Source organism: Telmatherina bonti, assembly GCF_933228915.1.
Source record: "Telmatherina bonti genome assembly, chromosome: 12".
In the NCBI taxonomy this organism is placed as follows: domain Eukaryota; kingdom Metazoa; phylum Chordata; class Actinopteri; order Atheriniformes; family Telmatherinidae; genus Telmatherina; species Telmatherina bonti.
Window position 1 is genome coordinate 36,554,646 of NC_136610.1, and position 17,170 is coordinate 36,571,815.

At 44.1% G+C, this 17,170-nt stretch overlaps 1 protein-coding gene across 2 annotated transcripts in view; it reads right to left on the reverse strand.

Annotated features, from left to right (window-relative positions):
- Window positions 1-4,465: 4,465 nt before the first annotated feature.
- Window positions 4,466-17,170, reverse strand: part of LOC306763475 (mitogen-activated protein kinase kinase kinase kinase 4) — a 101,631-nt gene continuing 88,926 nt past the window's right edge. For both annotated transcript variants that reach the window (XM_079250291.1, XM_079250290.1), the window contains exons 28-33: window positions 14,329-14,463; window positions 14,118-14,218; window positions 12,534-12,683; window positions 5,810-5,969; window positions 5,560-5,699; window positions 4,466-5,487 (exon numbers count right to left, since the gene is read on the reverse strand). In XM_079250291.1, the coding sequence (XP_079106417.1) occupies window positions 5,404-5,487; window positions 5,560-5,699; window positions 5,810-5,969; window positions 12,534-12,683; window positions 14,118-14,218; window positions 14,329-14,463 (770 nt within the window). In that variant the 3' untranslated portion in view covers window positions 4,466-5,403. The remainder of the gene's footprint in view (window positions 5,488-5,559; window positions 5,700-5,809; window positions 5,970-12,533; window positions 12,684-14,117; window positions 14,219-14,328; window positions 14,464-17,170) is intronic.

A 17,170-nucleotide genomic window follows, 5' to 3' on the forward strand; every position in this document is an offset into this window, starting at 1 on the left:
CGCTGCAGCATTTTGGATCAGCTGGAGACTTTTCAGGGCATATTTGGGACAACCCATAAATAAGGAATTGCAGTAATGTAGAGAAGAGTCTTCCAGGCGTCTCTGCTTGGCAAAGCTTTCCAATTAGCAGCCGCTGCCCGTGTATTCATGCCCCGCCCACTCTCCACCCCTGATCACCTCCCAGACCTTGGACTCCCACATCTTCACTTTCTGGCATTTTTCAGAGAGAATCCACTTCATGGTAAATTCACTCCAACAAGGCAACAGCGAGCTGATTAAAACTGAACTCTGAAGTCACATTTCTGCTCCTCTACGCATGTGGTCGCCCATTTCAAACGTCGCCTTCATACTTCCACGCATCTCTTATGTGGCCATGGTTTTTAGTTGGTTCTGCCACCAGGGGGCAGTGCTGAGTTCAGCGTTCCGCCACATTCTCTTCTAATGCTCCCACCGTATCGACAGCTGTTGCTCTTCTGCATCTTTTTCTGATGCTTTTTATTTGGCGGTTTCTGCATCGTCTACCTGTTCTGCTTCTTCTTCTCTGGTTTTTCCTTTTAGCTGGTTGTGCGTCAGCTACACAGCTCAACACTGCCCCAATGATTTTAGGTGGTATTGCTCCACTTTTCTTTAAGTAATGGACAGTGAAGCTCCTTGGAAACGTCGTAACTGATACATTGATGGATGAAACTGTCCGTTTCCTGCAACCATCCAAACATGTCATACTGCTTAAGCCATGATGGTACTAAGGGGACCAAAGTGGGACAAGAACACCCCCCCCACACCATTCCACCAGAAGTAGCCTGAAGCGTTGATCCAGACGGCAGGATGGATCCATGTTGTCATGATGTTTCCAGCAGCTTCTGACCCTACCATGTGAATGTGGAGCTGAACTGGAGACTCATCAGACCAGCAACATTTCTCCATCTTCTATTGTCCAGTTCTGGTGAGTCTGTGTGAATTGTAGACTCAGTTTCCTGTTCTTACTGACAGGAGGAACCCACTGTGGTCTTCTGCTGCTGGATATTTTCTCTTCCTCAGAACATTCTCTATAAACCCCTGAGCTGGTTTGTGTGTGAAAATCCCTGTAGATCAGCTGGTTGTCTTCACCGTGTCCACATGCACTGAGTTGGTGCAATGTGATTGGCTGCTAGAATATTGTAAATCTAATAAAGTGGCCGGCGAGTGCATAGCGATAGGAAATCTTTGTGATATTTCCAAAGTAAATAAAGCAGTAAAAGACTTTCTTCAACATGTTTATTTCAGGCTTTCTGTCTGTTTTACATGGAAGTACAAAGTGTTTATCTAAGCAGGAGGTTCAGTACATGATGCATCAAACAAGGTCCAGTGCAATAAACAAACAAACAAAAAGAAAGAACCTTTATGAATGATACATGAGAGAAAACATATTTTCACATATATATATATATGTATTTATGTATAAATATATTTTGTCATATGTAATATCGGCTTCTCAGAAATAACTTCTTGGTTGAATCTAATGGACAATGTGGCAGATAAATGTCCAGCAGACGGATTATTTTGCCGTATTAAAGTGATACAAAGGCAGATATTTAACAGTAAAAATCACTGTCTGTCAGTTTCCCTTTTCCTCTTTAAAACCACTCAAAGATAAATATCGGTGTTAAACATTCCTGTTTCCTTCATTTTCCTGACTCAAACCAAACTATTCCCACTCGTCTCCCTCCATCCTTATTCACCATCTACCTCAAACACGCTCTACACTACATAAACACTTACAGTTATGCACACAGCCAGGCATTTTTGTCTGCATCATTCTTCATCCCACTTCACAACACAGCAAGAAATACAATTTATTATAAAGTCAGTCATCCTGGAAGGAAGCTCATCAAAGTGGTTAAAAAACGTCCCAATTTGAGATAATTTTTGTTGTTAAATACATCAACTCTTGGTTTAAATTTACTTATATCCAACTACAAAGATCAGATCATTTAATAGTGGAAATGAGGGATGGAAACAAAGAGGTTCAGATTGCTGAGAGCTACTGGGGACAGTTGGTGTGTTTCAACAGACATAAGAGGAAAAATAAGTTGTGGGAGAAATATGAGTCACTGCAGGCCTGAACTAGATCTTCACTGGTGGAAGGTGTAGGAGTAAACGCGCCCACCTCCTGCTCATTAGCGATACGCAGCAGGGAAAAACACAAAACAGAATCATCCCAAACAAGCCAACATCTCCAAGGTTGACGGTTTGATGAGCTGAACTTTGAGCCAATCTCTGAAATCCCGATACAGGATGGAGAACGATGCAGAGAAAGACGTTAACATCTGCAAATATGCTGCTCAGTCTGGATGACAGGAAGGATTGGATCATCTCCTCTGACTCATTACCAGACAAAATACAGAGTAGAAAATAGGTCAAAACCAAAACAGTGTGCTAGTTCAGGACCAGGTTTGGTCTGGTCTTTTTATTGTCCGGGTTCTTATTCGGGAACTGGACCAAACCGGGCAGATGTGACCGAAACTAACCGCTAGCTAGCACACTGACTGTTTATAAATACATAGAAAATTAACAGAATTAGCTAAAAGAACAGAACAAAATATATTTAACGCAGGTGACATTTACTCAAACTGTGTTCAAAGTGCTTTTTTTTTTACCAAAAAGCCTGACTGTTTTCAAGCTTCCAAAATCTTTTGAATCTATGCAGATAAAGTTTAAGGTATATTTGTACTTGACCATTGAATTATACAATAAATTCATACCTTTATCTTATATGCGAAAAATGACATTTTTGGTGCTTTTAACCTAGCATATCTGAAATATTATTCTTATATTAGCCTTAACTGTTGGCTAGCTCCTACAAGCTAACAATTTGTGAATAATTAGCTGAGTAGCTTTTAGCTCAACAACTTCTTGATCTTAGCCATATGTTAACTAAAAATAATAGCTAGATCCAACAAGCAAGCTAAAAGTTCTGGAAGATTTAACTCATGTTAGCTAGCTTTTAGCCTAGCACCTTTTTAATCTTAGTCATATATTAGCTAAAAATAATAGCTAGATCCAATAAGCTAGCAAACAGATCTGGAAGATTTAGCCCATGTTAGCTAGCTTTTAGCCTAGCACCTTTTTTAATCTTAGTCATATATTAACTAAAAATAAAAGCTAGCTCCAACAAGCTAGCAAACAGTTCTGGAAGATTTAGCCATGTTGGCTAGCTTTTAGCCTAGCACATTTTTAATCTTCGTCATATATTAACTAAAAATAATAGCTAGATCCAACAAGCTAGCAAACAGTTCTGGAAGATTTAACCCATGTTAGCTAGCTTTTAGCCTTGCACCTTTTTAATCTTAGTCACATATTAACTAAATTTGTTAAGTACATCTTGATCGCTAGCTAAAAGTTCTGGAAGATTGAGTCCATATTAGATTGCTTTAACTCATTTTTAACAGTCATATATTAGCTAAAAATATTAGCTAGCTAACGGATCTAAAAGATTTAGTATATGTTAGCTTAGACTTGTTGAATATTAGCCTGGTAAATACCAAACCCTACACAAGAGAAGCTGTTTGTTCTGGTTAAACTTTTGTTGCAATACTGCTATTTGTCTGGCTAAGCAACAAACTCAGAAAACCTGATATAAACTCTAAAAAAGACAGTCAGTGAGTTAATTTTCCAGTTTCAAATAGTCACAGAACCAGCTGTAATGTATTTATCTCACATCTAATTAACACTTTAAGTATCAATGAAAATAAAACATTTGGCACAGCTTTGGTTTCCACAAAATTTGAGTAAAAACACTGAAAATCAAAATTAGCTGTTCAAGCTAAACCTCATGGAGGGAAAAATTATGGAAATTGAGAAATGCTACTCGCAAATTCACATATGGTCAAAATAAATGATTCCTTTTAACAAACAACATAAACATGGTGATTAAAAACAAGAAATCTTGTATTTTCATTTATTACAGGGAAATTTGCAGGCTGATTTGTTTATCAGCATCTTTTATAAAGTAACCAACTTCACCAGATACCAAAATGGTTTAATTTAACAAATGATCTCATTAACAAATTTATGAACGTAAACCCTTCAAAGCATTCATCTTTGGTTTCTTGTTTGAAAACATTAAAAATAAGTAAAAACTGGACGTTTTTTTTTTTTTTCACTTTTCAAGCCCATCTCGTTGCATCTCCTCAGACTCGGACAACAACAACAAAGACGATCATCTCATCAGGTTGACCGATCAGAAACAAGTTTACAGGATGGCTTGAATGCCTCAGCTTGAGCCAAAAGTCATTTAAAAGTATAAAATATAACAAAAAAACACTAACAAAAACAAAACATGTTCATAAGGGCTAATGTGCAAAACACCTGATTCATAGACACCAGGAGAAAATCAACCAAAAACAGGAATCTCGTCTCTCCTTGAATGCTTCCGCCAGGCTGGTGGAACCTGCTAGAGCCTTAAATTCTCTGTCAGTAGCTCGTAACGATACAAATATTCAAAGGTTATGGCACCAACACTCATGTACTCTGTTTTTGGGACTGAACTTCACATTTCAAAGCCTGTGATTCTGTACACAAACACAGCGATGGCTTGTCCTTTATAAAACACGTAGAAAACAGTGCATCTCACATAAATATATACAGATCTAAGCTGTACAAAATAACTGGAAACCAACAGAAGAGCAATCGTAGCCTTTAGTTCTGACTCTTTTGATCCTTTTTCTGCAGAAATAAAACGATGAAGTCCAGATCTGCAGTGGACTGAAGGCTCAGACTGGAACCCTTTAAACTCTCCCTTTGTTTACCTGACAGGTCGTGAGAGGAAAGGTCTCACACAGACAGTTTGATTGATCCGGTCTCAGAGCATCCAGTAAGTCCAGTGATGTCGAGTAAAACTGCAATGAATGAAAGTGAGCAGACAGAAGCAGGAAAGAGTCTTTATTGGTGTGGAAAAATTGAAGTGAAGCTGAAAGCTACATTGGTAAGTAAATATGGAATGAGTTGGCTCCTCCAGTGTGTGACTGTGGAATGGCTCAAATGACCAGACGCAGGCCTAAGGTAACGACCAGATGAAAGGGAAGCGGATGTTCCAGGAAACAACTCAACATGGAAACGCTGAACCTTTACCGGCAGATTCTGCTGAATTCTTCAGGAATGGAGCGAAGGCCAAGTGATCCAGGAGAGATGAGTTAACGAGGAATAAAATGATCCGACAGAAACTCCGATCCGACAGAAATCATCTGTGAAACAGAGTCGGCGATGGAAATGCCTCTGTGTGGTGATGCGCCGTTACATTTAAAATAAGACATGGCGTGACGAACGTTTGGTTGATCCATCCAACAACAGTCTGATGTCATAAAAAGGCGTCGTCAGGCGAAGGCAGACCTCCCCAGCTGACGTTGGCGCAAACGAGTCCGGTTGCTACCAGCTGAACAGCGAGTTCTGTCCCAGCGTCATGAAGTAAATCTGACTGCTGCCTCCCGACTGGACCGACGCGAAGAACACCTGCAACAGGAAGTCGTCAGACAGCCGCTCATGCAAACATCCGCCATGCGACGGCATCGGCGCCACTCCTACCTTGTCGTTCCTCTCACACAGGAACTTGAGTTTTTGGGCCTTCTTGTGCATGAAAACGCCTTCCAGGTTCCCCGTGTTGGCCGACCTCAGCTCTATGGCCTTTTCTCCCCACCCCATCACCTGGTTGGACTGGAGGTAGGCTGGACACACACACACACACACACACACACGCACACAGCTCATGCATGAAAACACGACATCCTTGTTGGCATGAACGTGTATCTCTGAAACACGTCTGATCCGGCCTTACCGACAGAGGCAGGCATCTCTCCCCACTGCAGCACCGTATCCTTGGTGATGCGGCCGTAGGTGTCAATGTAGACGCCCTCGTCTTCGTAGCAGACCAGGACCTCCGTCCCGGCTTTGTTCGGTAAAATGATGATGGCGTGAGGATGGATGGAGCCCTGGATCTGTTACACAAACACAAACACGCCTATTTAAAGCAACATTGTACAACGTTTCAACCATAGACTGTATATAAAAGATGGGCGGAGCCTCCGTGACGTCACCCGTAGGTTTCTGAAGAGCTGAATTGAAGCTCGGTGGGCGGTTCCTACCATCACCATCTTGGCAGGGGCATGCGTGTCGTCTCGCCCAGAAAATACAAATATGGGCAAAGAGGTGGAGCTGAGAGGGGGGCTGTGAGCGTCATGGTGGATGACTGACATCGAGCGAACTCCGAGCTTTCTGTAGCTAAGAGCTAACCGAGCTAACCCGGAGATAACAGGAGCTAACCAGCTAACGGAGGTAAGCGGGCTAAAGCTAAGTCACGTTGTTAACCGGCTAAAAACCGCGGTTGTTCTATGTTCTTCTGGATTGAAGCAGGAGATCGGGTACCTGTCAATCAAAAGGACACGCCCCTAAATATGCAGAACTTTGAGATTAAATTACTTTTAAATGGCGAGTTAGGAAAAAATTCACTCCCCCCACAGTTGTCATTAAGGTAAACCTGACCTATTAAACCTAAAATGTAAACATGTTAATTTCTGCTGTAAACATGTTTATTCCTGCTGTAAACATGTTTATTTCTGCTGTGAAGTTGGTCTTTTTAACATGGGAGTCTGTGGGGATTTGCTCTGTTTTGCAGCCCCTAGTGGATGAAGGGGGAACTGCAGTTTTATGCACTTCCGCATAGACTTCACTTTTAACCGCCGGAGGTTGCCGCTTGGTTTCAGCCCTGATACTCATTTCGCGTCAGAGCCGTTGCTCTGAAGCCAAGATTCCCAAACGGGGAGATGCTTCAGGGCCAACGAGGGAAATGATGCCACATTTATAACAATGCTGTGCTAATCAATACAACACAAAGTGTGATTGGCTGAAGCAAACACCTCCGTATCGAGGTGCTAACACGTTCTGGTCATCTGTCAATCATTCACCACCCATCTGGCTTCCATGCTGGACACAAGCTAGTTTAAGTGTTTAGGCTACGTTATTGATCGTGTTATCGATCTTCTGCGCATGCATGTCATGTCAGAGCTGCAGAATAAAAAGGTCATGTGATCATCCGCACCAAAACAATCGGATGTGACAATAAATGCGAAGTGATCGCCAACACCTGCAATGTGAATGTAACCAGCGAGTCATCAGAGAGCCAGTGCACCACCCAGCCTCCAGCTTTACTGGAATTTACGCCCACCAACGGCAGCCCACCCAGGACGCGACCTTTCCTCCGGGATGTGGGCGGAGCTAGATAACAGCAGCATGAAGCCAGGACGCCTCCAGCAGCGTCACCTGTCATGTTGGTGACACACCTGAGTTTGTTTCAGGAGAAGTTTGTTTAGCTTGTTTGTAAAAATAAAAATGCTTCAGCGTCTCTGAAGACGTTCTGCTGGTAATGTTCTGGCAGAGACGCCGGCGAGACCCAGCAGAAAGACTGGGATCTGTTGGGGGGGGGGGGGGGGGGGGGTAGTTTGCTGCAGGCTGCTGACATGGAAGCATTACTGAGTAAAATTAGGAAAACTGGAGAATCATTTTCACTCTAGCAGAATAAATGTTTAGATGTGTGGAAATAATTTGTTGCTTTTCTAGTCAATGTCTTTAATACTACGATGCTGGAATAACTGTCGTCATGGAGATCTCAGTGATAACGTGATGCAGATATATTTAGAAATAATATCTAAATAATATAAACATATAAAAATATAAATATATTATTCTGTCCATATTTTCAGAAAATAGATGAAAAGAAAGAAGAAATAGGACTGAGACATAAAAAGTATCATTGTTCATTTCTAAGATTATACAAACTGTTGTCTCAATTATTAATTAATTGTCTGATTATTAATTATTATCATTGTCTGAAGGAAATGGAAAAAATGCAAAGACACATTTCTGTACAGATTTTTTTCCTCCATGAATCATTAAGATTCTGTTTCTATGAAACAGCAGCCGGAGTAAAACTTACGTCATGTAATGATATGATAAAAATAATAAAAATATTATTATTATGGACATTATTATAATAGTCATCAGAAATAAAAGAAAAGAAAGGAAATAAAAAAAAAGAAAAAGAAAAAAAAACAATCCGTGTTTTCACTCCGTTGTTCCCAGAAACCCCCCCCCCCCCAAAAAAAAGAACAGTTCATTAACCTGCTGGAACAAGGCAACGATGTGTGTGTGTGTGTGTGTGTGTGTGTGTGCGTGTGTGTGTTGATTGGAAGCAGGTAAAGTTTCATACGTTACCAGAGTGTGAGCCACCACAATCCTCAGCATGAGAACCGGCATCCACAGACGCAACGCAATTTTAATCCTTTGCCTTGGAATCAGCATCGTCACATAACTCACTGGGATCCCCCACAGATGTGTGTGTGTGTGTGAGCGCTGGCGTGTGTGTGTTTAAGTGGGTGGTAGCATTGTGTGTGACGAAGTCAGCATGAAGAGATAAACTTGCCTCTAACAGCGGCGAGGAAAGTAAAATCACCGTTTGGAGTGGAGGCGTTTTACCGATGATGCTGTGTGTGTGTGTGTGTGTGTGTGTGTGTGGGAAGATGTGCATGTAACAGGAGGTGTGTGTGTGGAGATGTAAGCGTGGCAGTGCAGCTATGGAGCAGCTCAGGAGTGTGAAGAGTCCACCAGCATAACAAGCAAAGTGTGACTTGGTGGGGTGTGTGCGGGAGGAAGAGGAGGAAGAGGAGGAAGAGGAGACAGAAGTGTGTGGAGGAGGAAGAGGAGGAAGAGGAGACAGCAGCAGGATAAGGCACCGGGTTGGAAGCAGCTGTGTGCCGACTGGCTTCATACAGCCGAGGAGGAGAGGAAACAAGCCTCCAGAGGAGCAGCAGCAGGTCAGCAGGAGAAGGAGGACAGGAGGAGGTATTTTTAGAGCCCACCCCTCTCCAACCCCCCGCTTTCAGAAAGTAGCTCACATTAGTGCTGGCTGGACCAGTCCGTGTTTTCACTCCGTTATTCCCAGAAAACTTGTGTAACGGAGAAAAACGGACGTTTCCAGCAGCTGAAGAAGGTGAAACGTCGTCGTTACCATGGTGCATCTGCAGAATCATCACCGTCAGCGTCTGGATTTCTCACTAAACGTGTTTAAAACGCTCAGAGTGTTCCTCACAGAGTGGGACGACAAGCTGAAACGGTTCCTTCCACGTTTATCTGCATGTGAGGATGACTCACAGCGAGCTACACACACCCACATACAGCTGAGGACCAGCTGCGTCTCCAGTCCTGCTGGTGAGGGGGGGGGGCATTCATCCTCACCTTCGTCACAAACCTGTTCATAAAAGTTCGGCTGCAAACGGAAACAAAACAGATAGTTTCGCTGTCTGAAACAAGACATCTGGATGTTTCCCTACGGTGCTACTGTGGGCCGAATGGAACCAAACTGGGAGGGAAACAGGAAAACTTGCATCCCAACTGGGAGGCACGGGAGAGGGAGCTTCATGGTTTGCTGGTTTGCTGCGGCGGGACCTGGACGGACCATCACTGAAGACCATCTGTCCATTGGTTAAAGCTCAGCAGAGGACGGGAGATGAACAGACGTTAATCTTCTGGGAGGGGTCCAGTCAGTCCGGACCCCAACCTGACATCCCAACATGACTGATCTAAAACGTATTTATGAAGAGGAACGGTCCGAGACTCCTCCTCACTGTTGTTCGGGTTTGATGTGGAAGTAGAGACAATGCTTGTCTGAGGACCAACCAGAGGGACAAGCAGCGGAGGTTTCCATGTTCCATAGAAGACAAAACATGGAATTGTTTACGTGGTTTTATTTTGAGAGGATGAAGATCACATTTTCTGACCAGGTTCTGCAGAAATCCAGGAGGTCCAAAGGTTTTCTTTAAACCGTAGGCAGGAAGTGGACAGGTGTGTGTGTGTGTGTGTGTAAGCGATGACACCTGGGTCCAGTTCCAGAAAGTGGATTCACCACTACGTCCCAACACGTGTATGTTACCATGGTAACTGACTCCATAAAGTCAACCCCCGTCATATAGATGTTTCTACCCGTCTCCTCCCGCCAGAAGCAGCTGTTGCCACAGCAACGGGACTCCCGACACACTGACATGAAGACTTTCCAGAACTGGGACTGATGTGGAAAAAGCAGCTGGATGTTTATTTGTGTATCAATCAGTGTTAAACTGACATAAAAACACACAAATCAGTCTTCTCAGACTTCACTTTCCTCCAGCGGGACTGAACTCACATTGAACTGAGATTTTATTCTGTTCACCGGCATTTTAACCCACATTCTGCAGTTTTAATGAAGGTAGATATCCAGTCTGTGGACCAGTAGAGTCCAGCCGTCTTCCTCCATCTGCAGCAGCGTCTTCTTAACTTCACACGTCTTCGTATTTCGCTTCATTAAAACCTTCCTGCTTCTTATTTTACCCAACCTTCCTGCTCCAGTCGGGTAAAACAAGAAGCTTCTTGTTTGCGACGGCCACGATGAATCCCGGCGTCAGGATGGTTCTGGGCCTGAAAACTCAGACTGAGTTCGCACCAGTTGGATTTTAGACTCAGGCCTCGTCCACACGCAGCAGGTATCTCATAAAGCAAAGATATCTGCCTCCGATTCGGCCGGTCATCCGCACCAAAAATAAAAGTGTAGGTACACTGCTAAATGAACACATGAACTGACATTACAGCAGCATGGACGTCCGGCACTTTGTGTTCGTTTTTACAAGCTCAGATAACGCTCCACTTTAGACGACCAGAGGCCAAGGACGACATTAGGGACAGTTATTTTCCCACAGCGAACCAGATCGTGTCGGAGGCGTCAGGAGATGGAAGGTTATTCTCATTACGGACGCTACCGCCGCCTAAAGGTTGTAAATGCTTAACAACGCGTTTTTGCAGATATGTGCGGATGGATTTGCTGTGTGGACCCATATTTGGTTTTTAAAAAGCCTGGCTACGTGTGGATGAGGTGTCAGAGTTGGTTGAGCCTCCTTCCTGGATAAAAACGCTGCTGTCTGAGGCTTAAACCTCCACCTGAACATGTCGGTTTGTCACACAATAAAAGCCACATTTCTAAAATGTCGATTTGCAGGTGTTTCCACTCGACGTTGTTTTGCACATATGCTGCAATCCTCATGACATCTGGTCGCAGCTCATGCCAGTCAGCGTTGTTTCAGGGTTTTCCTCTTCCTGCAGAAGAATCTCCACAGCTTTTCAAAGCCCTTCTCGTTCATCTCTAAGTTCCTTACATCCGCAACTAAGTATGACGCTTGACTCTGTCACACTTGTTCCTACGCCTGCTGCCCGGAATAATGGGGTCATGGTGGATGACCAGTTGACCTTTAAGGTCCATTTTGCCTCGGTTGCCCGTACCTGCCGATATGCTCTCTACAACATCAAGAGAATCAGACCGTACCTGACAGAACACATGACCCAGCTGTTGGTTCAGGCTCTGGTCATCTCACGCATCGATTACTGCAGTTCCCTACTGGCAGGTGTGCCTGCATGCTGGTTAAACCTCTGCAGATGATCCAGAACCAGCAGCGCGTCTGGTCTTCAACCAACCCAAACGAGCTCATGTCACTCCGCTGCTAATCGCTCTTCACTGGCTTCCGGTCGCAGCACGCATCAAATTTAAAGCTTTGCTTCTGGCTTACAAAACAACTCAAACGTCTCCCGTCTACCTTCACTCCCTAATCCAGACCTACACTCCCTCTCCACAGCTACGTTCCACCAGTGAAAGACGCCTCGTGTTACCACCACAACGTGGGACTAAATCACCAGCCAGACTCTTTTCCTCTGTTGTTCCACGATGGTGGAATGATCTCCCAAACTCTGTCCGCTCTGCAGAGTCCCTGTCTACTTTTAAGAGCAAGCTGAAGACTCAGCTCTTCAAGGAGAACTTCAACACTTAGTATAGCTGTATTTGTTGGAAAGTTGGAGAACTTAGCCCAGTTCTTTGCAACAAACTTCATGGTATTAATTCTTTGTATTATAACATAGGTGATATTATGGGGTGGGAAGGTTAAAAAGAAACAAACAAAAAGCCCGTAGCACTTCATGGAAGGACCTGCGTCCAACTGGACAGTCCACCAGCACCTTCCTACCATGTCCTCTACTGTTTGATTTCCATGCTTGTGTTGTTCTCACTCATATGTAAGTCGCTTTGGATAAAAGTGTCTGCTACATGACTGTAGAATAGAATAGAATAGAATAGAATAGAATAGAAAAGTTCTTGTGAAACTGCATTTAACTTTGTTTGCTGTAAAGGATGTCAATTATATTTTTATCTGTGATTATTTCTAGAAAGATTTCACCTCAGTACATACGGCGCCATCTTCATGTGACCTGTCACGTGTTTCCAAATACACTTTTTCGAGGTGCTTCTGTCTGAAAAAGCTCCTCATGAAAGCATCAAACTGTTTAGTGACACTTGAGAGGCTTTTCTAAATGTAGGTGTTTCCTTTCCCGGTTTTTTAGTGATATTTATGTTTTGCGCCGTTTTAAAGCGTCGGAAACGTCTGATTCAGAAGAACCACAAACCAAACAAAAGACTGTGAGAACACGATGCTTACATGTGTCGGCAGGTAGAGATCATACGGCGTTCCAGAGTCGACATCAATGGCGTGGAAACCGGAGAATGAGCCGTAGATGACCTTTAACCTCTGTCCTTCCTCCACTGTCAGGTCAACAGATAGCGGTTTCTGAGGCAGGGACCTGAAAGACTGGACGTCCAGACAATCAGACAGGTTCAGTCAGGATGCGTTTAAAGAGCAGTTGCATAAAAACTGTCACACTATCCTGTCCACATTTCATCCCTTCCTCAGCAGAGAGGATTAAACCAGATAACTGACAAGATGAAGTAGCTCAGGCCGCGGAGGACACAAATAAGTGGGACACATCTCTGCAGAGACTCTGCGCGGCAGAGCCGGGATGTGTCCCGTCTGTGGAAATGACCCATTTAGATGGTTTTGTGTCCTACATACATGTGAGACCTAAAGAGAAGACAGAAGATGGAGGACGGCATGGTTGACCAGGAAACTGAACGTGATTCATTAATAATAACTCATGTGGGTTTGCAGAACCTTCATGCATCGCTCCGACATTTTGGTCCTCTTGTTCATCTCTGGAAAGACTTTGTGATTCGACTTCTCTGGTTGGTTTGCGGAACACAGTGAAAAATACGATTGTACAAAAATCTTTTCCAGTCATGTGTAAACAGACCAAACATGAAAACACGCAGAAGATTTTAACCCTTTAAACACCAGCTTTCCAACTTCCTGTTGGATGTTTTTCAGAAAACTATTCTTGGGTGGATTTTATTTTTAACCTGTCTTGTTTTGGCAAAATATTGATGAATTGCAATAATTTATAACTTTCTCATGCTATTAAGAACAAAAATGTCCACCTGGATGACAGGTACTTTACATCGACTGCTTATGAAAATGTGGGTGGAGCCTTGTGACGTCAGCCGAGGTATCGGAAGAGCAGAACTGAAGCTCATTGGACGGTTTTCTTCGTCGGCATCTTGGTAATGTTGCGCATGTTGCTGCTACCAAAACTGGGCAAAGAGGTGGTGCTGAGGGGGGTGTGAGCGTGGGGGTAGATGATTGACATCCATCAAACTCCAAGCTTCATGTAGTTCAGAGCTAACTGAGCTAATAGGAGCTAACCGTCTGATGATGGTGTGCGGGCTAAAGCTAAGGTTAAAAACCGTGGCTACACTCTGCCTGGTTGCTGCCGGATATCGCCTACCTGTCAATCAAAAGGACACGCCCCCTAATTATGCCTTCTTTCTGGTGCCCCTAGTGGATGAGGGAGGAACTGCAGGTTTTGGCACTTTTTACCGCCGGAGGTTGTCGCTTGGTGCTAATATAAAGAAGTCTGATTGGTTTAGGTGCAAACTGCAGCTTTAAGCCTGTTTGACTCTGAAGAAGCCTAGCTGATGAATGACAAGGCCTTAAAGATACTTCAGTTCCCTTTAAAGGAAAGAGTCTTGGATTATTTTTAACATTACAGAGTTAACATCAGACAGCTGCAGCTAGTGCGAATAAAACAAGAAAAAAAATGCCATCTTGTTGGGTTTATAATGTCATTTTGGAAAGAAACTTCCTGTTAACACCGAACTTATAGATTTTATTCTGTTCACAAGCTGCTACCTTGAAGGCCATGAATTTGTGGTAAGGTTTTGGCGCCCATGCGTACACCTCCACCGCATTCTTCAAAGCGATCACCAAGAACTTAATCTTCTCATAACGCACTAAAAACAGAAAACACAGACATAATAAGCGTAACAACACAAACATACTACTGGTTAATAATTTCTATTATTTAGGTTGAACACTTTTTGTTGTCGCAGGATGAACTTACCCACTTTGTAGTGTACACAACCCTCCAAGTCACCCACTGAGGTCCAGCCCTGTCTCTTCTCCACCTCTGGGTCATTATGGAGAATCTTATTCCTTAGCCAGGACAGGTAGTACAGACGCAGCTTGTTCTTTTTACCTACAGAGAAAAAAAATGGAAGAATAAAGGTGAATAATGGTAAATTCAGGATTTGCTATGTGGGGAGGGGGGTAGGGTGACTGGTGGTGGTGGTGGATCTGGGTGGATCGTACTAAACCTTAGATGAGTGCATGTAAATGCAGATGTAATATTTGCTGCTGTATGTAGTTATAGAACATGACTAGATGTTACAGTAAAAAGGGATATTTCAGTATCAGTCTGCACGTCTTCTCATCAAAATATTTATCTCTGGCTTAAAACCCCGAGATCTGGTCCTCAGTGGAAGTTATGGCAGTAGTTGTTCCTCTTCACCACCATGATCCTGATCATAATGCTGCATTGTCCATCATCCGTTTATCTGTACCTCCATCCATCCATCCGTCTGTCTGTACCTCCATCCATCCATCCAATCGTCTGTCTTTACATCCATCCATCCATCCACCCTCCATCCATCCATCTATTCATCATCCATCTGTCTGTACCTCCATCCATCCATCCAACTTTCTGTATTTCCATCCATCCATCCATCTTTCTGTATTTCCATCCATCCATCCATCCATCCGTCTTTCTGTACCTCCATTCATCCATCCACCTGTAACTGCATACCTCCCTCCATCCATCCATCCATCCGTCTTTCTGAACCTCCATCCATCTATCCATCCATTTATCCATCCATCTTTCTGTACCTCCATCCATCCATCCATCCGTCTGTCTGTACCTCCATCCATCTATCCATCCATCCAATCGTCTGTCTTTACATCCATCCATCCATCCACCCTCCATCCATCCATCTATTCATCATCCATCTGTCTGTACCTCCATCCATCCATCCAACTTTCTGTATTTCCATCCATCCATCCATCCGTCTGTACCTCCATCCATTCATCCAACTTTCTGTATTTCCATCCATCCATCCATCCGTCTGTACCTCCATCCAACCATCCATCTTTCTGTACTTCCATCCATCCATCCGTCTTTCTGTACCTCCATCCATCCATCTGTCTTTCTGTATTTCCATCCGTCCATCCATCCAAACATCCGTCTTTCTGTACTTCCATCCATACATCCATCTTTCTGTATTTCCATCCATTCATCCATCCATCCATCCATCCGTCTGTACCTCCATCCCTCCATCCATCCATCAATCCGTCTTTCTGTACCTCCATCCATCCATCCGTCTTTCTGTATTTCCATCAATCCATCCATCTGTCTGTACCTCCATCCCTCCATCCATCCGTCTTTCTGTACCTCCATCCCTCCATCCATCTGTCTTTCTGTACCTCCATCCATCCATCTGTCTTTCTGTATTTCCATCCATCCATCCATCCATCCAAACATTCATCTTTCTGTACTTCCATCCATCCATCCATCTTTTTGTATTTCCATCCATCCATCCATCCATCCGTCTTTCTGAACCTCCATCCATCCATCCATCCATCCGTCCGTCTTTCTGTATCTCCATCCATCCATCCATCCATCCGTCTGTACCTCCATCCATCCATCCGTCTTTCTGTACCTCCCTCCCTCCCTCCATCTGTAACTCCATACCTCCCTCCATCCATCTGTCTTTCTGTACCTCCATCCATCCATCCATCCATCCATGCATCTGTACCTCCATCCATCCATCCATCCATCTTTCTGTACCTCCATCCATCCATCCATCTGTCTTTCTGTACCTCCATCCATCCATCCATCCGTCTTTCTGTACCTCCATCCATCCATCCATCTGTAACTGCATACCTCCCTCCATCCATCCATCCATCTGTCTTTCTGTACCTCCATCCATCCATCCATTTATCCATCCGTATTTCTGTACCTCCATCCATCCATCCATCCATCTTTCTGTACCTCCATCCATCCCATCCATCCATCCCATCCATCCATCCATCCTTCCATCCATCCATCCGCCTGTACATCCATCCATCCATCCATCCGTCTTTCTGAACCTCCATCCATCCATCCATCCGTCTTTCTGTACCTCCATCCCTGCATTCCATCCATCCATCCATCTGTCTGTACCTCCATCCCTCCATCCATCCATCCGTCTGTACCTCCATCCCTCCATCAATCCATCCATCCGTCTTTCTGTACCTCCATCCATCCATCCATCTTTCTGTATTTCCATCCATCCATCCATCAACCCATCCATCTGTCTGTACCTCCATCCCTCCATCCATCCGTCTTTCTGAACCTCCATCCATCCATCCATCCATCCGTCTGTACCTCCATCCCTCCATCAATCCATCCATCCGTCTTTCTGTACCTCCATCCATCCATCCATCTTTCTGTATTTCCATCCATCCATCCATCAACCCATCCATCTGTCTGTACCTCCATCCCTCCATCCATCCGTCTTTCTGAACCTCCATCCATCCATCCATCCGTCTTTCTGTACCTCCATCCCTGCATTCCATCCATCCATCCATCTGTCTGTACCTCCATCCCTCCATCCATCCATCTGTCTGTACCTCCATCCCTCCATCAATCCATCCATCCGTCTTTCTGTACCTCCATCCATCCATCCATCAACCCATCCATCTGTCTGTACCTCCATCCCTCCATCCATCCGTCTTTCTGTATTTCCATCCATCCATCCATCCATCTTTCTGTACCTCCCTCCCCCGCTCCATCTGTAACTCCATACCTCCCTCCCTCCATCTGTCTTTCTGTACCTCCATCCATCCATCCATGCATCTGTACCTCCATC